The 25233-nt window shown below is 43.9% G+C and overlaps 1 protein-coding gene across 1 annotated transcript in view; it reads left to right on the top strand.

Annotated features, from left to right (window-relative positions):
- The window catches only part of ILRUN (inflammation and lipid regulator with UBA-like and NBR1-like domains), a 355318-nt gene that overhangs the window by 154728 nt on the left and 175357 nt on the right, over nucleotides 1-25233 (top strand). Inside the window, exon 3 of the mRNA XM_044288169.1 lies at nucleotides 11789-11986. Within this exon, the coding sequence (XP_044144104.1) occupies nucleotides 11789-11986 (198 nt within the window). The remainder of the gene's footprint in view (nucleotides 1-11788; nucleotides 11987-25233) is intronic.

Genomic DNA, 25233 nt, shown 5'->3' with positions numbered 1-25233 from the left:
AATTAATAAAACATTTTGTCTCCATGTCCTATTGATGTGTATAAAGATACTACATCAAAGGATACAAGAGTTAGAGACTCCACATTACTAATGTCAACTGTTCTCAATTGTTGCAGAAAATCCCCTGTATCTTTAATATAGGATTTTCCAGCTGTCGAGAAATCCCCTCAGCATCTTATCAAGGAAGATGGCTATTCTGCTGAATATAGAGTCTGAGCCTGATACGATGGGGTGGCCAGGAGGGTCCACAAGACTTTTGTGGACCATAGGCAATATGTATATTACAGGAGTAACAGGGAAAGGTACAGTCAAGTATTCCCTTAACCCTTCATCTATAATGCCCGCCACCACCGCATCAGACTCTTCTTGATTATATTCGTGATATGAAATTGTAGATCACCCTGCAAGATACCATAAACATTGGTGTCTCCCAATTGACGCTGGATTTCTTTTATATAATTAGATGTATCAAGTACAACCCCCCCCCCCCCCCCCCGCCCTTATCGGCGGGTTTGATTGTTAAATGGGGGTTGTCCTTGAGTTGCGATAAAGCCTCAATTTCTGCGGAGGTCAAATTTGGACTCCTTAATGTATCTATTTCTCCTAAAGAAGATTTTAGATTTCTTACATCTCTTTTAACCGCAGAAATATAGGCTTCTATCGCTGGCTCAACTATAGGAGTAAAAGTGCTTTTATTAGTCAAACCTAATTTTTTAAGTGTTAATTCACTGGAACATGTCGGTATATTAGCAGTGGTGCCCCTAAAAAAAAACTTTTCAACTTAATAGAGCGAAAAAAATAATTTTAATCAATTTCCAAATTAAACCAATTTACACGCTGCACGCTGACCTCAGAGTGAGGCCTCATAGCTGTAATCTGTTCCCAGACTGTGGTGGTGGTGGTGGGGGGGGGGGGGGGGCGGAGCTTGGCACCCATGTGTGCGCACGCGCTCTCATGACGTCAGACGCGATGCCAGCCTGTAAAAAGCGGCAGATTCAAACAGCACACCGCTGCCTCTAGTGTGGTGGTTTCCCTTTCCATAGGATGTCAGCCCCTGATGCCCCTGCAGCCCAGATGGATCCTACAGACCCCTCCTCAGCTACTGCAACCGTGAGTTCCCCTCTGGGGAGTATGTGTATCACTTTTGGCATGCTTATGTGTATAGTTTTCTAATACCTGGTTGCTCCTCTTATCTTGAGTGTAAGAGCCCAGAGTTAAATCCAGAGTCTCTAGATGTGCGACTTGTACCAAGAGACTTGATGAAAACCATTAAAAAAAGCCTCTGTCAATCTTGTATAATGAGCTTGTAAAAGAAGAGCAACCATCGATTCTTATGGAAGTAAAATCCATGATCCAGACCAAATAAAATCCTCCCTGGCCTCCCTCAGATCCGTTCCTCCTGCTCCATCTGCAAAAAAATCAAAGGTGTCCGTTCCATCCTACTCTGAAGCAGAGGACATGGACGAGGAGGCTTCCACCTCTAGACAGAACATTGATATGGATGTTCTGTCAGAGGGAGAAATTGCGGAAGCCCTTTTGTGCCTTTTAACCCTCAGTCTAGATCCTACAGGGGCAAAGGGAAATCGGGGAGATGGAGCTATCAAAAAGGGGGGAAGGGCAGAGAGGTTTCCTGCTCAATCCCCAGAATAAACAATCCGACAAACAATGACTCCAACGTTGGGGGGAGGTTGAGTAGTTTTCTATCCCAGTGGCAATGCATCTAACATCAACAATCCTGTTCCTTGAAGCATCAAAGGTTAACATGAATTCATCCATGTTCCTAATTCGGCTTCTTTCATAGCCATTTTTGTTCCTTGCATCAAGAACAAATTTGTGAAATGACACAATCTTGGATTCACATTCCGTAGGCAACTTTTGCGCAATTTTGGTGCGCCTTGCTATACCGATCCAGTGAAGTTGTCAATGCCTTTCTCTGCAGCAAGACGCTTGGCTTCATAAATGAACATTTTGGTAGAGACTGAGAAGCCATTGTTCCTGTGACGCGTGATCTACTCTTTCATTTCCATGTCTATCTGCGGCCATTTTGCAGCAGACCCACGAAAAGTGTTTACTTTTATCAGCTTTTTCCAACTGATGCTCTTGTTTCCTCCATTAGCGAGTAATTTTTTTTTTATTTGGAGGCAGCCCAAAATGTCTCTCCGCTGCCCTGTGTCCGTGCTGTTTGTCATATTTTATCACCTTCAATTTAAAAGGAATTTTGTAGAAAAGCCTTTTCTGCTTTGACATTGTTCAGAAATGTACTGTATGCAGCAGGAGACTACTGTATTTTTCTGCAACAGAATCCAGTAATGGAAGAACAGTCAGCACTATAATTATGGGGGCACATGCAGCTGAGAACAACAGTGGATGATGCACTTCTATGGGAGGGATCTTTTGCGGACACAATGCTATGGAGTGTGCGGGGGGGGGGGGGGTGTCTGCTGCTGACACAATGCTATGGGGGGGGATCTGCTGCTGACACAATATTATGGGGGGATCTGCTGCTGACACAATTTTATTGGGGGAATCTTTTGCTGACATGTTATAGGCGTAATCTCCTGCTGACACAATGTTATGGGGGATCTGTTGCTGACACAATGTTATGGGGGTCTGCTGCTGACGCAATGTTATGGGGGGGTTAGGGGTGGGCGGTATAGGCGATATGCGATATGAATTTGGGCCACGATATGGATTTTCGCCATATCGCCTATATCGCCGGACCGCGATATGATCGCGCGCACCATGTTCTCCTGAGCCGGCCGGCACAGCGGAGGGAGGAGGAGGAGGGAATCCCTCCCCACTGTGCGCGGCTGCCGCTGAACACCAATGAGGACAGAGTAGGAGGAGGAGGGGAGGGACTGTGGCCACTGCGCTACCAATGAATGTGCCGGCCATATCCCACAGGGTCCCCCTCCTCCACCCCCATCATTGGTGGCAGTTTGCAGTTCCGATCGGAGCCCCAGCAGTGTAATGCTGGGGCTCCGATCGGTTACCATGGCAGCCAGGAGTCACGCTGCTGAAGTCCTGGCTGCCATGGTATGTTAGTGAGCAGCGCATTATACTCACGTGCGCTGTGGCCGCCGGTCGCTCCTTCTTCTGTCTGTGCGGCGGATTGCTAATGCTTACTGCATTAGCAATGCGCCGCACAGACCTATGAGAAGGAGCGACCGCCGGCCACAGCGCACGTGAGTATAATGCGCTGCTCTCTGCTCACTAACATACCATGGCAGCCAGGACTTCAGCAGCGTGACTCCTGGCTGCCATGGTAACCGATCGGAGCCCCAGCATTACACTGCTGGGGCTCCGATCGGAACTGCAAACTGCCACCAATGATGGGGGGGGGGAGGGGGACCCTGTGGCCACTGCCACCAATGATTAATACTGGGGAGGGAGGGAGGGGGGGGGGGGTTTGCGTTACCAGAGAGGACATATCAGAGGCTGGGGGAGAAGATCAGAGGCTGGGAAAGGGGGGCAGATCAGAGGCTGGGAAAGGGGGGCAGATCAGAGGCTGGGAAAGGGGGGCAGATCAGAGGCTGGGAAAGGGGGGCAGATCAGAGGCTGGGAAAGGGGGGCAGATCAGAGGCTGGGAAAGGGGGGCAGATCAGAGGCTGGGAAAGGGGGGCAGATCAGAGGCTGGGAAAGGGGGGCAGATCAGAGGCTGGGGGGGGCAGATCAGAAGCTGGGGGGGGCAGATCAGAGGCTGGGGGGGCAGATCAGAGGCTGGGGGGGGGCAGATCAGAGGCTGGGGGGGGGCAGATCAGAGGCTGGGGGGGCATATCAGAGGCTGGGGGGGCATATCAGAGGCTGGGGGGCAGATCAGAGGCTGGGGGGGCAGATCAGAGGCTGGGGGGGGCAGATCAGAGGCTGGGGGGGCAGATCAGAGGCTGGGGGGGGGCAGATCAGAGGCTGGGGGGGGGCAGATCAGAGGCTGGGGGGGGCAGATCAGAGGCTGGGGGGGCAGATCAGAGGCTGGGGGGGGCAGATCAGAGGCTGGGGGGGCAGATCAGAGGCTGGGGGGAGCAGATAAGAGGCTGGGGGAGCACATGAGAGGCTGGCGCCATGGTCAGCTCCCTGCTGTTGTGTGCACTATGCACAGGGCAGCAGGGAGAGTGTAAAGTCCTATTCTATTAGGGTGAATATGACAAGGGTTCTAGCCCTTAAGGAGGCCAATAGTTAATAAATAAAAAGTAAAAAAAATAAAAAATGTAAACACCCCCCCCCCCCCCAATATAGAAAACAATATATCGCAATATATATCGCATATCGCACATGCTTAAAATTATATCGCAATATAGATTTTAGGCCATATCGCCCACCCCTAGGGGGGGTCTTCTGCTGACATTTTATGGGGAGTGGGAACTGCTGCTGACACAAAGTTATGGGGATCTGTTGCTGACACAATGTTAAAGGGAACCTGTCACCGGGATTTTGTGTATAGAGCTGAGGACATGGGTTGCTAGATGGCCGCTAGCACATCCGCAATACCCAGTCCCCATAGCTCTGTGTGCTTTTATTGTGTCAAAAAAACAATTTGATACATATGCAAATTAACCCGAGATGAGTCCTGTCCCTGACAGGTTCCCTTTAAGGCAGGGGGGGTCTGCTGCTGACACAATGTTATGGGGGATCTGCTGCTTACACAATGTTATGGGGGGATCTGCTGCTGACACAATGTTATGGGGGGGATCTGCTGCTTACACAATGTTATGGGGGGGATCTGCTGCTTACACAATGTTATGGGGGGATCTGCTGCTTACACAATGTTATGGGGGGGATTTGCTGTGACACATTTACGGGGGAGGAGGCACTTTAATACTTAGTACTTTTTTAACAGGAGAGCCTCTTCTTACTCTACACTGTTAATAGCACTGTAGGTCAGCAATGAACAGAACTGTGGACTGGCCTTGTACTGTACAGGGCTGCAAGTGCAATGGATCAGTCACATGGGACGACATAGAGGCGGAGAAGGCAAGTAGCAAAGGAAAGCCTGCTCCCGCCCATCCTCTCCCTGCTTAAGCGCACCGCCCATATTCTAAACACATGGGCAGGAGCGCTGCCGGCCAGGCTCTCCACACAGAAGCACTTCTGGGCCGGGCTCTCTCCTGCACATAGAAGCGCCGACGACTCTTCCCTCTTTTCGTTGTGGTTGGGCTCTTTCTTTCAAGTACCCTACGTGTCCTTATGCAGTACAGCCTGCGATGTACCTGACACATGCAATGCAACGACCACCCCCCCCCCCCCCCCGTATTTGTCTTATAAGAGGTATTATCATTCCCCCCCCCCCTACTTTTGGTACTACGGTGTGTGTGTATGTATGTATATGTATGTATGTGTGTGTGTGTGTGTGTGTGTGTGTGTGTGTATATATATATATATATATATATATATATATATATATATATATACACACACACACATATACACGCAAAAGTGAGTACACCCCTCACATTTTTGTAAATTTTTTATTATCTTTTCATGGGACAACAGTGAATATGACACTTTGATACAATGTATAGTAGTCAGTGTACATTTGGTGTACCTCAAAATAACTAAACACACAGACATTAATGTCTAAACCGCTGGCAACAAATATGAGTAAACCCCTAGTGAAAATGGCCAAATTTTACCCAATTAGCCATTTTCCCTCCCAGTGTCATGTGACTTGTTATTGTTTCGAAGTCTCATGTGTGAATGGGGAGCAGGTTTGTCAAATTTGGTGTTAACGCTCTCACACACTCTTATACTGGTCACTGGAAGTTTAACATGACCCCTCATGGCAAAGAACTCTCTGAGGATCTGAAAAAATGAATTGTTACTCTACATAAAGGTGGCCTATTAGAGACTGAGTGCCCAAACTGGAACTCAAAACCCACAACACAGCAATTTAATACTAATATAGTAATTCCTCCATGTACTTTATAATTTAGCTATAATAGTTTACCTACAATCAGTGCGCTGCCTGTGCTGTTCATAGTGCGCCCTGCACTGATGAATGGCAGGAAAAGTTTAAGGCATATTGGTACACCATAGATTTTTTCCAGGGCGTGGGTGCCCACAGAGAGGGCTCTGAGTGCCTCCTCTGGCACCCGTACCGTAGATTCGCCACCCCTGGCCTAGGCTATGAAAAAAATCACCAATACCCTAAAACTGAACTGCAGCACAGTGGCTAAGACCATACAGCAGTTTAACAAGACAGGTTTTAGTCAGAACAGGCCTCGCCATGGTCGACCAAAGAAGTTGAGTGTATGTGCTCAGCGTCATCTGAGGTTGTCTTTTCAAAATATACATTTGAGTGCTGCAAGCATTTCTGCAGAGGTTAAAGGGGTGGGGGTCAGCCTGTCAGTGCTCAGACCATAAGCTGCACACTGCCTCAATTTTGTCTGCATGGCTGTCATACCAGAAGGAAGCCTCTTCTAAAGATGATGCACAAGAAAGCCTGCAGTTTGCTTTAGACAAGCAAACTAAGGATATGGATTAGTGGAACCAAGTCCTGTGGTCTGAGACCAGGATGAATTTATTTTGTTGAGATGGTGTCAAGCGTGTGTGGCAGGGGAGGAGAACAAAGATAAGTGTCTTGCATGGTGGTAGGAGTGTCATGTTTTGAGGCTGTGGGAGTGTCATGGTTTGGGGCTGCATGAGTGCTGCTGGCTGTGGGGAGCTACAGTTCATTGAGGGAACCATGAATGCCAACATGTACTGTGACATACGGAAGCAGGGCACGATCCCCCTCCCTTCGGAAACTGGGCTTCAGGGCAGTATTCCCACATAACGACCCCAAACACACCAACAAGATGACCACTGCCTTGCTAAAGAAACTGAGGGTAAAGGTGCTGGACTGGCCAAGCATATCTCCAGACCTAAACCTTATTGTGCATCTGTGAGGGATCCTTAAACGGAAAGTGGAGTTGCACAATGTCTCTAACATTCACCAGCTCTGTGATATTGTCATGGAGGAGAGGAAGAGGATTCCAGTGGCAACCTGTGAAGCTCTAGTGAATTTCATGCCCAAGAGAGAGGCAGTGGTGGAAAATAATGGTGGCCATACAAAATATTGACACTTTGGGCACAATTTCACTAGGTGTTTACTCACTTTTGTTGCCTAGAGTTTAGACATTAATGGCTGTGTGTCGAGTTATTTTGAGGGCGCAGCAAATTTACACTGTTATACAAGCTGTACACTGACTACATTACAGTGTATCAAAGTGTCATATCTTCACTGTTGTCCCATGACAATATATAATATATTTGCAAAAATGTGAAGGGTATACGCACTTTCGTGGCATTTCTTAGTCACATCCCACAGCAAAAGCCATGGTCCACAGAGAGCTTCCAAAGCATCAGAGGGATCTCATTGTTAAAAGGTATCAGTCAGGAGAAGGGTACAAAATAATTTCCAAGTCATTAGATATACCATGGAACACAGTGAAGACAGTCATCATCAAGGGGAGAAAATATGGCACAACAGTGACATTAACAAGAACTGGGCGTCCCTCCAAAATTGTTGAAAAGAAAAATGGTCTGGAAGGCTACCAAAAGGCCTACAGCAACATTAAAGGAGCTGCAGGAATATCTGGCAAGTACTGGCTGTGTGGTACATGTGACAACAATCTCCTGTATTCTTCATATGTCTGGGCTATGGGGTAGAGTGGCAAGACAAAAGCCTTTTCTTTCAAATAAAAACATCCAAGCCAGGCTACATTTTGAAAAAACACATCTGAAGTCTCCCAAAAGCATGTGGGAAAAGGTGTTATGGTCTGATGAAACCAAGGTTGAACTTTTTGGCCATAATGCCAAAAGATATGTTTGGCCCAAAAACAGCACTGCACATCACCAAAAGAACACCATACCCACAGTAAAGCATGGTGGTGGCAGCATCATGCTTTGGGGCTGTTTTTCTTCAGCTGGAAGTGAAGCCTTAGTTAAGCTAGATGGAATTATGAACAGTTCCAAATACCACTCAATATTGGCACAAAACCTTCAGGCTTCTGCTAGAAAGCTGAACATGAAGAGGAACGTGATCTTTCAGCATGACAACGACCCAAAGCATACATCCAAATCAACAAAGGAATGGCTTCACCAGAAGAAGATTAGCTACCTTACATCTGGGCCATTTGCCCCCTTCTTGACCAGACCTAATTTTGTAAATCTGACATGTCTCACTTTATGTGGTAATAACTTTGGAATGCTTTTACTTGCCCAAGCCATTCAGAGATTGTTTTGTCCTGACATATTGTATTTCATGCTAGCCATAAATTTGAGTCAATATATTTCACCTTTATTTATGAAAAAATCCAAAAATTTAGAAAAATTTGCAATTTTCTAAATTTCAATTTCTCTGCTTTTAAAACAGAAAGTGATACCTCATAAAATATTTATTACTTTACATTCCCCATATGTCTACTTTATGTTGTCATCATTTTGGAAATGTCATAAAAATTTTTTTAGGACATTAGAAGGCTCAGAAATTTAGAAGCAATTCTTAAAATTTTAAGGAAAATTGCCAAAACCAACTTTTTAAGGACCAGTTCAGGTCTGAAGTAACTTTGTGGGGCCTACATAGTGGATACTCCCATAAATGACTCCATTGTAGAAACTATACCCCTCAAGTTACTTAAAACTGATTTTACAAACTTTGTTAACCCTTTAGGCGTTCCACAAGAATTAAAGTAAAATGGAGATCAAATTTTAAAATTTCACTTTTTTGGTAGATTTTCCATTTTAATCCAATATTTTCTTTAACAGATCGATAGTTAACAGCCAAACAAAACTCAACTCAATATTTATTACCCAGATTCCGTGGTTTACAGAAACACCCCACATGTGGTCATAAACTACTGTATGGGCACACGGCAGGGCGCATACGAAAAAGAGCGCTACATAGTTTTTAGATGCCATGTCCCATTTGAAGCCCCCTGATGCACCCTTACAGTAGAAACTCCCAGAAAGTGACCCCATTTTGGAAACTAGGGGATAATGTGCCAGTTTTATTGGTACTATTGTTGGGTACATATGATTTTTTGCTAATTCATTATAACACTTTATGGGGCAAGGTGACCCAAAAATTGGTTTTGTTTTAGCACATTTTCTATTTATTTAGTTTTACAGTGTTCATCTGAGGGGTTCGGTCAAGTGACATTTTTATAGAGCAGATGGTTACGATACCTAATATGTATACTTTTTCTTATTTATTTAAGTTTTACACAATAACAGCATTTTTGAAACAAAAAAATTATGTTTTAATGTGTCCAGGTTTTGAGAGCTATAGTTTTTTAATTTAGGGGCTCATTTTTTGTGGGATGAGGTGACTGTTTTATTGGTACCATTTTGTGGGACATACGCCTTTTTGATCACTTGGTGTTGCACTTTTTGTGATGTCAGGTGACAAAAATGGCTTTTTTTTTTTACACAGTTGTTTTTTTTTTGTTTTTTTTTTACGGTATTCACCCAAAGAGTTAGGTCATGTGATATTTTTATAGAGCTGGTTGTTACGGACACGGCGATACCTAATATGTATACATTTTGTATTTATTTCACTTTAACACAACAATAGCATTTTCGAAACCCAAAAAATGATGTTTTTGTGTCTCCATGTTCCGAGAGCTATAGTTGTTGTTTTTTTTTGCGATTTTCTTATGTAAGGGGTTCAATTTTTGTGGAATGAGATGACGTTTTTATTGGTACCATTTTGTGGGACATATACCTTTTTTTGTGATGTAAGGTGACAAAAATTTCTTTTTTTCACACCGTTTTTTTTTTTATGGTGTTTATCGGACTAAGTCTATCATGTGATATGTTTATAGAGCTGACCGTCACGGACGCAGCAATACCAAATATGTACCCAATTTTTCTTTTATTCCTTCATTGGGAGGTTTATTTTTTATTTTTTTACATGTGAAACCTTTTATTTTTTTATTTTTATTTTTAACTTTTTTTTTATTTTTATTTTACACTTTTCGTCCCCCATAAGATCATACAAGACCTCTGGGGGCCATTTAACTTCACATTTTTTGTTTTTTCCCCCCACTGTTGATTTCTCCTGTAACTGGGGCTGACATAGTAGCCCCAGTTACAGAAGAAATACACCCCCCAGAGAGACTGTACAGCCTCAGTGCAAAGCTGATCGAGGTCTATGAAAACCCTCACAGCTCCTGCACTCTACCGCCCCCGGCGATCACATGACCGTCGGATCCGTCCTTCCGCTATTTCGCTGTGTGCCGCCGGACCGCCGCTCCGTCCCCATTGACTATAATGGGGGCGGGGCGGTGCAGTGCACGGCGAAAGGCCGCCGGACTAAAAGTCCTGCATGTCCGACTTTTTAGTCTGGCGACCTCTGACCGCGCACTGCCGTACTGTGCCGGAGCGCCGCCCCGTCCCCATTATAGTCAACGGGGACAGACCGGCGGCACGGCGAAATAGCGGAAGGACGGATCCGACAGGGTGAACAGCCTGTCGGATCGGTCCTACCGCAAGTGTGAAAGTACCCTTAAAAAATATGCAAACAGAAAAAATAAAAAAGATTAGAAAAAAAAAGTCATTGACACATTACCTTTAAAGGTATCTAACGTATGCCATAATTCACTTTGTACTGTATTGTACTTAGCATAGATTTGGTTATCTCCTCATCTGAAACGCAGTCACATGATACTGTCTGCTCCCCTCTTTGCAATTTCCTGTGATGTCATGTATGTCATGTCATACAGTCTAGTCTTCTATTCTCTGCTGTACCCTTTAATGTGAATTTTCATCGAATTAGGATGAATGTATGTGAAGAAGTTAGGGCCCTATGATCCCCTGCATAGCAAAGCTGTGAACTTTCATTGCATGTTCTTCCCTCGCTGACTGCAGTGTAGTGAAATAGGGAAAAGTCAGCGCCTTCACTGTAGAGCTTTCGCCATTAAAGGAGAACCTGGACATATCTCAATCTTCACTCCTCTGGCCCCCCTGATATAAGCATTGGAGCATTTCATGCTCTGATGCTCTCACTTGCCCTTCGCAGTATTGCGCAGGGCAAGCACTTTTTTTGTTTACAACGGCACACTGCTAGCCGGAGTTTTCCGCCCAGCAGTGTTCCCGGTGACATCACTGGCTCTGATGGGCAGGATTTAGCACTGCCCTAGTTTTACAGGCTAGGGCAGCGATAAAGCCCACCCTTTTAGTGATGGTAATGTCACTGGGCTCACTGCTGGGCGCAATCCTCCGCCTAGCAGTCCTTATGGAGAGCCTGGTACGTCACCGGATCTCCAGAAAATGCCTTTACCCTGAGCATTACGGCGCTGGACAAAGGATAACATTTGAGCATGAAATGTTCCGATGCTCATATCGGGGACCGGAGAGGTGAAGATGGGGGTATGTTCGGGTTCAGCTTTGAACCCGGACAACTCCTTTAAAAATGTCTGCATATGCTTCTGAGAGTGAAGTGGATGATAAGGTCCCGCCTTCTCCCCGCTAAGCTAATTAAATGGGTGTTTACACTGCAGGAAACTGCATAACCTGATGGAATCCGAAAAACCCCTTTAGCTAATACTATTACATTCACCCATTATAGTTTATCAGATGCGAACATTCAGTTTTTCAGAGCATGTCTGAAAATGTAAGATGGATCTGATTGTTTTCTATGGAATCTCAAACAGGATTACGCACAATGTCTGCACTGTGTGGCAGTATAGTCCCTCTACCTTGCCACACACAAGCTCATACATTAGGTAGAATAATAGTTAAAGTGTGTTTTGTAATTTTCCTTTTTCACCAATATGTTCATTTTCTCAGTTTAGTTCTGTTGTTTTTCTAGGATCTGAAGCTTGGCCACCTGGTGTATGCCTGCGTTATGTTGGAGGTGATCAGTTTGGACATGTGAATATGGTATTAGTACGCTCTCTAGACACCCAGGAAATGACAGATGTCAGTGTGCCAATGTGCAGTCCCAATCAGCCTGGCATGTACCAGGGACAGTGGAGAATGTGTACTGCTACTGGTTTATATTTTGGAGGTGAGTATATTTATTGCAGATAATTATTTTGGTCTTTGAGACACTCAATCCTTAAAGGGTTTCTCCGGGAATTAATAAAATTACAAAAAATACTTAAAAATTACTTTATTATAAATATATTCAGAAATACTGAATTGTTGTAATGGGTCATTTTGTCTAAGGTGGAATCATTAGAGAAAATAAAATGTCCGCAGTCCTATTAGTACACACAAATCCTGTCCTAATCACACAGAAGGACAAGTTACTTTAGAGCAAAGTGGAGGCTGACACAGCTCTTTAGCTTGTGTTCTTAAATAAGTTGTCCTGCTGTGTGATAAGGACATTTTTTATGTGTACTAATTGAATGGCTGCTATTTTATTTCCCCTGATGATTGCTGCCTAAAAAAAAAAAGAGCCATTCTAATTAATGAAATATTTTTTGGAGTGTTCTTATAAAAATTTAATATTTAAGTATTTACAGTAATGTATTAATTCCTGGAGAACCACTTTAGGCTACTTTCACACTTGCATTCGGGGTTCCGCTTGTGAGTTCCGTTTGAAGGCTCTCAGAAGCGGCCCCGAACGGATCCGTACAGCCCCAATGCATTCTGACTGGATGCGGATCCTCTCAGAATGCCTCAGTCTGGCACCACCATTTGGCCTCCGTTCCGCTCAGCAGGCGGACACCCGAACGCAGCTTGTAGCGTTCGGGTGTCCGCCTGGCCGTGCGGAGCCAAACTGATCCGTCCAGACTTACAATGTAAGTCAATGGGGACTGATCCATTTAAGTTGACACAATATGGTGCCATTTCAAGCGGATCCGTCCCCCATTGACTTTCAATGTAAAGTCTGGACGGATCCGTCTGACTAACAATTAGACTTAGAATTTTTTCTCAAATATAATGCAGACAGATCCGTTCTGAACGGATCCCATCGTTTGCATTATAGGAGCGGATCCGTCTGTGCAGACACCAGACGGGTTCCCCCAGAACGCAAGTGTGAAAGTAGCCTTAGCTTAACAGATTTCTAAATCTTATCCGAAGTTATATTGATCTATTTGCGTAAACGATGCGAGTCTGTCATCAGTCAACAGTAAAACTAGTTATCCCACAAAAAATATTTGCTACCTATCCATAGAATAGGTGATAGGTAGGGGGTCTGATTACTGATTTTGTGAATGAGGGGTTTCCAACTTCCCTCTCTGAATGGAGCGGTGGTATGCATGTCGTTCCACCACTTCATTCATTCTATGGGGCTTACAGAACAATGACTAGTTCACCCCTATAGAAGTCAATAGAGCAGAGGTATAACCCCTTTAATGGGAGCCAATAATTTACTTTGTTCTGTTAGATCTCCCATAAATACAGTTTTGTGTTTTTCTCTCCTATAACAGTACTGAGATTTTATTTTTATTTTTTTAGTTTTTTAAGGGGAATCTGTCATCCAGAAATTCAATACTTGACTGTGCATTACCTTATTATCTCAAGCATTTTGTCTGTTATTTTGCTTTTGTGTTTTATGGTTGCTGGAAAAATGAACTTTATTCCATGCTTTCTTTCTGTGCTAAGGAGCAGTTGGGTGTCAAGAGGGTGTCAAGTTCACTACCCTCTTTTCCTGCCTACTGCCCCTTTATTAACTAGTGGCAATGTCATCCCCTCGCCTCTCCACATCTTGCACAGGCAAACTCTGTCTCCTCCGGGGCAATTGTGCAGTGAAGACTGGGTGTACAGTGTCTGGCTTCAGTGCTTTACTGTGCATGCACCAGACAAGAGTAACATTGGAATGTTGGCTCATCCTGGATGACTGGGAGAGCACCATCACTGCACAAAGCACTGAAGCAAGGCGCTCTGCAGTCTGCATTCAGTTTCACTGCGCAGGTACCCTCTAAGAGATGGAGTGCACTTGCACTGGAAGTGGAGTGGCGAGGAGTTGATGTTGCCACTGCTTTGAACATCACTCAAGGAGCAGGAGGCAAGAAGACTGTGCAACTAACTAGACTTCAAAGTGCTTGTTAGCATACGACAGAAGCATTAAATAAAGTACATTTTCCCTATAACCGTGAAACACAAAAGCATAATTACTGTACCATTGGGGACAACATGCTTGAAATAATGAGGTAACGTGCATAGTTAAATCTTCAATATCTGGATGGCAGGTTTACTTTAAATATTTTCTGAAAAGGTCTGTTCATAATCCCAGTAACTGATGACATCTTGTTTTATCTCAGTTAGGGCTCTTTTAGACCTGCGCCCGGGTATTCCATCCAGCAGGTCCAGGAGACAGTTCCAGGAATTGGCCAGACAAAAACCACCGTGTGCAGCGGTATTTGTCTGGCCAATTCTCTGTATATTTGCTGGGTAGCAGCTGATCTCCACCGGATCCAAGTACAGTTAATTGGGAAAGCAGACATTCTGGTACGTGTGGCAATGCCAGATCCAGGGAGCAGGGAAAAGCCTACAGGATCCAGAAAGCAGAGAACAACCTGCCAGATTTCCTTCTGGCAGTGTGAAACTAGTTGTATACCACTCATTTCTAAGAAGTTGATACAAAGGTGGCAACCAATAAGGCTACACTTTGTCATCTCTTTTGTTAAAATGAATGCTGAAACTAAACAGTGAAATGTCATTATCTGTATGAAATAATAAAAGCATACTTCTCAAACTGTGGCTACTGCTCTAACTTCCATTTAGGGTGTAAATCCTATATAATAATATAATATTTTGCAGTTTGACCTACTAACTATGCTGCTAAAAAAGATAATCTTTTAAAGTGCTGTGCATTCTGGATGTTCTTAGATTGTTAAAATTAGATTGGAGGAGATGCATTAGAGTTGGTGCAGAGAAAAGGTGGAGAAGATTCCCATGTAGCCAATCGAATTACATCTCATATTTCATTTGCTTCACTTTTCTTTTTAACCAGTTTTGGAGCATCTCCCCCATTGAGTTTTATGAAAAGGTGACATGTACTTTATGGTATGTACAGTAAGTAGATCAACTGATGCATATCAAATATATTGTCACAACAAGGAGGTTGACCCATGACCTCTGTAGGGGCAGGAACAGAAAATGGTTAAATTGCTCCCTCCCACCACCTTAAACCAGTGTTTCCTGTCCCTACGGTGGCCAGGTCAGAGAGAGACCTTCCTGTGCCATCAGGGGGTGAAGATTGTACTTCTATTTTTATTTTATGAGATCCAGGGGGAATAGTATCGGTGGCTGGGGCCTCCCTTACATCCATATTTAGCTTTGCTGAAGTTCCGTGCATTCCCCTGCTTGCCAGCGGTATTCAGACCAGTGCTGAACTGTGGAATGACATGGTCCTGTCTCTGTTTGATCAATTAGCAGACATTTGTGGGCTGTCAGACCTTCCTTCTCCCTGGTGGGAGAAGCAGGTATTGTTGCGCAATTACAGCATGGAACAGAGTGGACCTGGCATCTGATGTTCATTCGGGAGGCGGAGCTGGGACGCCAGTTCCAGGAGGTAAGCATATCCTTACAAATAGCAGTAAGTGTGTGGGATCTACACTCCTGTTTCTGGGTGATTATAGAGAAGTGGAGGTAGTTAGTAGAGTATACAAAATCTATGGCATCACAGTAGTAGTTTTAGATGCTTTTACTCACAATAGTGTCATACAAATACCTATACAGTGTAGTTCATATCCAGATAAATGTTATTACTTTAGCCACTCAATAACTCCTGAACGTTTCAGTTTATGCAACCTTTTTCAACAGAATCTGTAAGGAGATATACATGTATTTAATATATACCCATCTAGGATATGTAATTCTATGTACAGTGAAGGTCAAGTGGAAAAAAGGAAGAGTAAGGAAAGAAAGAATGTCATAGTGAGGTAAGTAGGGGGGACGGATGCCATGAGACAGAAGCAATCCTGATTATGTGTACATAAATATATCCACATTGAGAATCAGGTCATTTTCTAAGGTCAAGGCATATTATGAGAAGATTCATATTGACATGTATATTAGAGTATATGTGCTAAGAGAAACGGTGGGTATAGTGAGTCAAAGAAAGGCGCTCAATGCTGTATTTTGGAGATAAGATAAGACTTTTCAAGGATGAGACCAAATTCTGTGATAGTTTCAAGAGTATAAAAAAAAAGTGCTCATTTGATCTACTACTGACAATCAAAAAGGCACAGCAAACCATCAACGCCCTTACTAAACAAATTGAAACGACCGAAACTCTACTAGCCTCCATCTTACCACAGGAGAACTGGCCCAGATTTGTAAACAGATTTCAGATTACCAGAAACACACCGGGGCTACAAAAAGATCCAAATTCATCAGAGACGCGGAAGACTACAGACTCAACTCGGTGTACAAGTGGCACAATCTGAATTTCAGCAAGACCTGGGAAAACCATTATCTCTGGGAGACTACAGCGATTTTTAGAAAGGGGCAGGAACAGATACAGAAACGAAAGGGGCAGATACGGCTGGGCAGCAGGAGTCGAGGGAGGAGACCAAATCCAGTCCCGCTCCCAGGTAAAAACGAGTACTTAGTAATTGATATTTCAGCAACCAATCTATCCCTTGCCCAGATCACTATTCTGCAAAAGGGACTTTCCTTTTACCCCACAACTTCCCCTGACACCATCCTACTGCCGTAGAAATATACATCTCATTCACACAACAGTCTATCCAGTAGGTTCTAGACCAGAGATGGCCAACCCGAAGCTCTCCAGCTGTTGCAAAACTACAATTCCCAGCATGCCCAGACTACCTACAGCAGGGCCTGGTGGGAGTTGTAGTTTTACAGCAGCTGCAGAGCTGCAAATTGGAAATTGGCCATGCCTGTTCTAGACCAACACAAAACAGGCCATTTCACTAAAAATTTTATCTACCAGTTAAAACCAAATAGTAACACACGTTATTTTTTCTAATCTGATTTTATTTTCTGATTGTAATTTTATTTTATTTTATTTCCTGAACATTATTATGGGGGCTGCATTCTTGTGTGAGTTGTTTTTAACCGCATTTACACAGCATTAAATAAATTTCTTTACTGCAGCCCCATGGTCTATAGACACAATAGACAGGAGGGGACCCTTTTGACTTACATGGTAGAGTTTTATAGGCATGCTCTCTGCCTTATGCAGAGGTCATTGTAGAAGGAAAGAATAGCTAAGATTTGACAATCGCCTATTGTGAATGGTGGATACTGTCTTATCTATACACAGAGATGATCTCATTACAGGAAGGATTAGAATGAGTTAACTCCAGTAAAGTAATCTGTACAAACCAAGAAATGGCGTAAAATATTAGACTTAGTGACCAGTGTTAAAACTGAAGGATTTTTTTGTTTTAGTTTAAATATAAAAGCACTCAAGGAACTACAATATATTCTGGAACTCATATTCAAACCCGCAGACCAGTCATGGACAAAACGATGAACCTCAGGGAAATCGCTAAACAGCTTGCAGACTCCAATACATATGAACCCCCAGTAAAATCAGGACAGTACTTGAACTACACTGACCAAAAATATAAACGCAACATTTACGGTTTTGCTCCCATTTTGAATGAGCAGTACTCAAAGATCTAAAACATTTTCTACATACACAAAAGACCCATTGCTCTCAAATATTGTTCACAAATCTGTCTAAATCTGTTAGTAAGCACTTCTCCTTTACCGAGATAATCCATCCCACTTCACAGGTGTGGCATATCAAGGTGCTGATTAGACAGCATGAATATTGCACAGGTGTGCCTTAGACTGCCCACAATAAAAGTCCACTCTGAAATGTGCAGTTTGATCACAGAGGACAATGCCACAGATGTCGCAACGTTTGAGGGAGCGTGCAATTGGCATACTGACTGCAGGAATGTCTACCATAGCTGTTGCCCGTGCAATCAATGTTCATTTCTTTACCATAAGCCACCTCCAAAGGCATTTCAGAGAATTTTGCAGTACATCCAACCGGCCTCGCAACTGCAGACCCCACGTGTAACCACACCAGCCCAGGACCTCTACATCCAGAATGTTCACCTCCATGATCATCTGAGACCAGCCACCCGGACAGCTGCAGCAGCAATCGGTTTGCTTAACCAAATAATTTCTGCACAAACCGTCTCGGGCAAGTTCATCTGCATGCTCGTCGTCCTCATCGGGGTATGGACCTGTCTGCAGTTTGTTGTTGTAACCGACTTGAGTGGGAAAATGCTCACATTCGATCGCGTCTTGCACGTTGGTGAGGCATTCTGTTCACGGATGAGTCCCTGTTTTCACTGTTCAGGGCAGATTGCAGACAGCGTGTGTGGCGTCGGGTGGGTGAGCAGTTTGCTGACGTCGACGTTGTGGATCGAGTGGCCCATGGTGGGGTTATGGTATGGGCAGGTGTATGTTATGGACAGCGCATAGCTATTGAAGAATGAACAGGAGTGGACCAACATTCCCCAAGCCACAATCAAGATACTGATACTGACTGGTTTGCTCATCACGATAGACGTCAATAGTCTATACACTTCTATAGAGCTTGATAAAGATATCTCCGCAACTTCCCAACTCTTAGCCAATAATTCTACACTAAGCCCACTACTACTGCCTGTCTCTACTTTGTCTTGTGCTACATAAAAATTTCATTTTGTTTGGGGACCAATATTATGGCCAGAAAAGAGGGACCACAATGAGGGCCAACATGCCCTCCCCCACTACGCAAATGCCTATATGATCTTTTTTGAAAAACATTTTGTCTATACTCATCTCTTGTACAAAAAGCATGCCACTATTTGGCTCAGTTCTATTAACATTTTCTGTATCTGGAAAGGCTCCATCTCCACTGCTCAGTCATTCCACTGATTTCTGGATAACATATATTCTGAATTTGGCTTGTTTGTGACGCATTAAAAATCGACATCTATAGCAAGCCCACCAACGGAAACACTGCTACACTTTTGAGCTGTCACCCGAGGGCCACCAAGATGTCTCCCCCGTTCACAGTTCATGTGAGTTGAAAGAATTGTTTCCAATCCTTCCATTCAATCTAGTCGACTGAAAGAAATGTCACACAAATTCTCCCAAAGGGGAACCCTCCCCCCCCCCCCCCAAACCTACTTAATAAGGAATCGTCCACAAACCGACATCAAAACCCCCAAGGCAACAATCCAGAAACTAATTTCTTGCATTGCAACCCACCATCCCCTTATGCCCAAGATCAATCAGGTCATCCTCAAGAACTGGTCTATCCTAAAAATAGCATACTCCAGAATCCAAGAGTTCTGTACCCCTCCCCTAACATTCTACAACATGGGACATTAAGGATAAATTGGTCCAGGCAGACATTGGATTCCTTTCCACCCCAACAGCGTTTCCTATGAAACCCTAAGTTTAGTACATTCCTATGCTTTCACTGCACACCGTGATCAAGCATCATCCATGACTTCATCACACAGGACAAAGATTCCCCATTCGGGTATACTATACCTGAGAATCCTCATTTGTGGTATAAGCTCAAACAAGGAAATTATCGCCAATACTGGTTTTCTTAACCTATTGAAGTACAACTCACTGCAAACTGGGGGCGCCAAAAATCAAAACAAAAAATCTTTATTATAATACACTTAATTAGTTAATACAAAAGGCGAGAAGGATCCACTAATGCATAAAAAATTTGTGTATACCAATGATGCGCTTACAGGTTGTAGCTCATATGAGAAGCACAAGCACCATATTCAACTGCTCAGCTACACACACAATAACAGAACTTAGTACATCAGTGATAATGGGCCAAACTTAGTACCAGGTTTCTTATTCTGAACTGGACCAAGTTTACTAGCCAAAAATCTAACGGCTCAAATGGATGGCTGCAATACCTAATAAAGAGAACATACTGTGTCATTATCAGTGTATATTCTATCCTGCTGCATGTTCCACTCTTGCTGCCAGGCAGGCAGGTGGAAGTCGGCCCGTCACACACGCTTCCTACCTATTGAGCTATCTGTTACAAAAGTTCCAGTTACTCCTCATATCCGAGTGCTCTCGCTCTCTTTATCCCGTGGCTCGACGCGTTTCTACAAGATACACATTCATCAGGAGCCCTCAATCGTAAGCATAGTATGAGCTAAAGTTAAATTGTTCTAGCAACATGGCGCTACCTCTCTGATGCAGAGGCAGCTCTCCGGCGCTCCTATGGCCTAAGGGGGCCCCCAAAATCGAATGTATTTAAACAAAAACAAAAAAACTCCCACAACAAACAAGGCCACGCCCACCCAGCAGTGGGTACAAACAAGCAGCGGAGCGCAGGATTGGTAAGTGCTCTACTTGCAGGCCCCTGCTATCACTCAGGTGGAGGACCCCATGAGGGGACAAATCCCCTACAAACAAAAACGGGGACTAAAGGTGAAAACTAATAATGGCACGGTGCCGTTAGTCATAAGCAAAAAGGGGACTCACGTGGCTAAAAATGTCTATAAGAGATCCAATGTCATAATAAACCATAGCGATGCATTATTTATGATCGGCACATTATTATGCGCTGTTAGATTGAGAGTCCCACAAGAAAGATGGGCTGCGGTAATTGACCCCAGCATTTTAAACACACTCCCATCCCATCTGGCCCCTTACCAACTAAAGGCCAGGAGGATACAAATTAATTCAGAGATGTAGGGTACACACATTATTAGCATCTCACCCTCCTCAGTGCACGTTGTGATGATACCATTATAAACTGTGTGGACCCACTAACATTGCCTTATTGTAAATATTGTCACATACAATATCCTGACACTTCTGGGTATCTGTAATGAACCCATGAGTCTAATTAGGGGCTTAATGTATCACTGCAAAAAGGATATCACAAGAACTGGCTTCATCCTGTGTATCCCACAGTAAATCATCGCCAACATATCATCCAAACCTAGATATATACTGATCTTATCATTAGATCCTGATCCATAAGGGCTAAGATTGTCACCCTTAGGCCTCTCACACGGGCGTTGCGGGAAGATGTGCGGGTGCGTTGCGGGAACGCTCAATTTTTCCACGCGAGTGCAAAACATTGTAATTCGTTTTGCACTCGCGTGAGAAAAATCGCGCATGTTTGGTACCCAAACCCGAACTTCTTCACAGAAGTTCGGGCTTGGGAACAGTGTTCTGCAGATTGTATTATTTTCCCTTATAACATGGTTATAAGGGAAAATAATAGCATTCTGAATACAGAATGCTTAGTAAAATAGCGCTATAGGGGTTCAAAAAAATAATTTAACTCACCTTAATTCACTTGCTCGCGCAGCCGGCATCTCCTTCTGTCTTCATCTTAGCTGTGTGCAGTAACAGGACCTGTGGTGACGTCACTCTGGTCATCACATGATCCATCACATGATCTTTTACCATGGTGATGGATCATGTGATGACCGGAACCAGAGTAGGGGAACAAGCAGCGCAAGCGCAGAAGTGTTCTATGCGAGCTTGCCCTATTCATGTTGAAGTCCGGCCCTCCCACTGCTTTTCACTACTTGTATCCACGGGATAGCTAGTTGTGACGTCAGCACAAGAAATGCTTCCTGGATAAGGAAGGTCACGTGACCGCTATCGGCAGACAGAGATAAGATCGGCACAGCAAGTAAATTGGTAGAACCCCTTTAAGTCAGGTTAGGAGGACACAATCTCCAGCAACTTGATGGACTTATTTCTTTTTTTCTACCGTATTAAACATGTAACGCATCCATTGCTCACAGGACGCATGCAAAGGAGATGTGGTCATTTAGACCATCAGGACACACCGTTTTCAGTCAAAATATCCACTGTGCCTCTTTTCTGAGAAGACTTTGATCAAAGTCTCCCCCCTTCTGAGAGACGTAGCGCCATGTTGCTATAACTATTGAACTTGAGCTCCATACTATGCTTGCACTTGAGGGCTCCTGATACAGTGTATCTTGTAGAAACGCGTCGAGCCACGGCATAAAGAGAGCCAGAGCATAGAGATCAATACTCTGAGCAGTGTCTGCAACTTTAGTAGCATATAGCTTAATAGGCAGCATGCGTGCTGTGCTGACTTCCATCTGCCTGGCTGGCAGCAAGAGTGCAACGTGCAGCAGGATGGAATACAGTGAGGAACAGAAGTATTTGAACACCCTGCGATTTTGCACGTTCTCCCACTTAGAAATCATGGAGAGGTCTGAAATTTACATTGTAGGTGCATTCCCACTCTGAGAGACAGAATTTTTATTAATTTTTTTATTCTGAAAATCACATTGTATGATTTTTAAATAATGTATTTGTCTTGCACTGCTGAACATAAGTATTGCATTGAGAAACGGCAAGAATTCTGTCTCTCAAAGACCTGTTACTCTGCCTTTAAAAAGTCCACCTGTACTCTACTCATTAATCTAACTTGGTAGCACCTGTCTGAGCTCTTTAAAAACCCCTGTCCTCCCCACAGTCAGTCAGATGCCAACTACTACCATGGGCAAGACCAAAGAGCTGTCAAAAGACACCAGAGACAAAATTGTGGATCTCCACAAGGCTGGAAAGGGCTATGTGGCAATTGCCAAGCAGCTTGGTGAAAACTTTTGGAGCAATTGTTTGAAAATGGAAGAGGCTAAAGACGACTGTCAGTCTCCCTTCGACTGGGGCTCCATGCAAGATATTACCTTGTGGGTTAACACTGATAAGAAAGGTGAGGAATCAGCCCAGAACTACAAGGGCTGGTCAATGACATGAAGAGAGCTGGGGTCACAGTTTCAAAGGTCCCTGTTGGTAGAACACTACGCCATCATGGTTTCAAATCATGCATTGCACGGAAGGTTCCTCTGCTCAAGTCATCACATGTCCCGACCCGTCTGAAGTTTGCCAATGACCATCTGGAAAGTCATGTGAGATGAGATTGGTAACATCATGCTTTGGGGGTGCTTTTCTGCGAAGGGGACAGGATGACTGCACTGTATTAAAGGGGTTCTGCACTTTCATTTAACTGATCTATACTCTGAATAGATCATCAGCTTCTGATCGCAGGGTCTGACACCCAGGACCCCTGGCGATCAGCTGTTTGAGAAGGCAGCGGCGCTGCAGCCTTCTCACTGTTTACCACCCGGCCGCCGGCCCACTGACGTCACGACTAGTATTAACTAGCGTGGGCGCGGCTAAGCTCTGTTCCCTTGAATGGAGCTTAGCCGCGCCCACGCTAGTTGATACTAGTCGTGACGTCAGTGGGCCGGCAGTAAACAGTGAGAAGGCCGTGGCGCTGCCTTCTCAAACAGCTGATCGACGGGGGTCCCGGGTGTCGGACCCCCGCCGATCAAAAGCTGATGAGCTATCCAGAGGATAGATAATCAGTTAAATGAAAGTGCAGAACCCCTTTAACGAGAGGATGAATTGGGCCATTTATTGTGAGATTTTGAACAACAACCTCCTTTCCTCAGATCATTAAAGATGGGTCGTGGCTGGGTCTTCCAACGTGACAACGACCCGAAGCACACAGCCAGGATAACCAAGAAGTGGCTCCGTAAGAAGCACATCAAGATTCTGGAGTGGCCTAGCCAGTCTCTAGACCTAAATCTAATAGAACATCTTTGGAGGGAGCTGAAACTCTGTGTCGCTCACAGATCTAGAGGATCTAGATCCTCCACAGTGCAAAAAAGTAGTGCATGTACTACTTTTTTGTGGTGCGGACCATCTGATGCAGATCGCGAACCCCATTCAAGTGAATAGGTCCGCGATCCTCATTCGGCTGCCCCACAGTCGGTGCCGTGCATTGCGGACGGCAATTTGCGGTCCGCAGCACAGGCCCGGCCAGCACACGGTCGTGTGCATAAGCCGTTATTGTGTGTGTAGCTGAGCAGTTGAATATGGTGCTTGAGCTCCTCGTGTGAGCTGCAACCTGTAAGTGCATCATTGGTATACACAAACAATTTTGATGCATTCGTGGATCCTTCTCAACTTTTGTATTAACTAAATAACCCTTTCAGGACCCTCCCATATTTTACCTTAAAGGGAACCTGTCACTGGGATTTTGTGTATAGAGCTGAGGACATCGGTTGCTAGATGGCTGCTAGCACATCCGCAATACCCAGTCCCCATAGCTCTGTGTGCTTTTATTGTGTAAAAAATTCGATTTGATACATATGCAAATTAACCTGGGATGAGTCCTGTCCCTGACTCATCTCACATACAGGACTCATCTCAGGTTAATTTGCATATGTATCAAATCGTTTTTTTTACACAATAAAAGCACACAGAGCTATGGGGACTGGATACTGCGGATGTGCTAGCTGCCATCTAGCAACCCATGTCCTCAGCTCTATACACAAAATCTCGTGACAAGTTCCCTTTAAGTACCAGGCCATTTTTGGAAATTTGACATGTCACTTTGTAGTAATATCTTTGGAACGATTTTACTTATCCAAGCCATTCTGAGATTGTTTTCTCATGACACATTGTACTTTATGATGGTGGTAAATTTCAGTCAATATTTTTCATTTTCGTTTTAAAAAAAAATCCCAAATTTCCAAATTTTAGTTTCTCTGCTTTTAAACCAAATAGTGATACCTCATATAATAGTTTTTACTTTACATCTCACTTTACAGGAGAAATCCAAATAGTAAAAAAAAATTGAAAAAAAGTTAAATGACCCCCAGAGGTCTTGTATGACCTTTTGGGGGGCACAAAGTGTAAAATAAAAAGTGTTTTGAAAAAAAAATTCCCGCACAAAATAAGCCCTCATGATGCTCATTCAACAAAAAATAAAAAAGTTATTGCTCTTAAAATCCCTTACAGAAAATTCCATGTTAAAAAATTCTGATGCCGCTCACTCCATTCTGAACCCTATTGTATCCCTAAATAACTGTTTAGTACCACAGTTGGGGTGTTACTGTATTCAGGAGAAAGTGGGTAGCAAATTGTGGAGGGATATTCTCCTGTTATCTTTTGTGAAAAAGATAGTTTGAGCCTAAAGCACCATTTTCATTTATACACCCAGGTATTAAAAATTATATGAAAGGTAAGTGTTTGCTACACCCCTCAAAAATTCCTTGGGTGGTGTAGTTTTGACTGTGGGGGAACCCCAGGGTCTCTTCAAATGCAACATGGTGCCCAAAGACCATTCCCGCAAAATCTGCCCTCCAAAAACCATATCCTATGGAGCTCCTTGCCTTCTGTGCCCTGTTGTGTGCCTAAACAGCGGTATACGACCACAAACTGCAGAATCAGGGTATTAAATGTTGTTGTTTTTTATTTTTATTTTTATTTTATTTTTTTTGTTAACCCCTTGCTGTGTTCCAGGAAAAAAATTGATTTAAAATTGAAAATCTGCTT

This window comes from Bufo gargarizans, chromosome 3 (genome assembly GCF_014858855.1).
Source record: "Bufo gargarizans isolate SCDJY-AF-19 chromosome 3, ASM1485885v1, whole genome shotgun sequence".
Classification (NCBI taxonomy): Eukaryota; Metazoa; Chordata; class Amphibia; order Anura; family Bufonidae; genus Bufo; species Bufo gargarizans.
The sequence above is the reverse complement of the archived record's forward strand: the minus strand, read 5'-3'. Positions and strand labels throughout refer to the sequence as shown.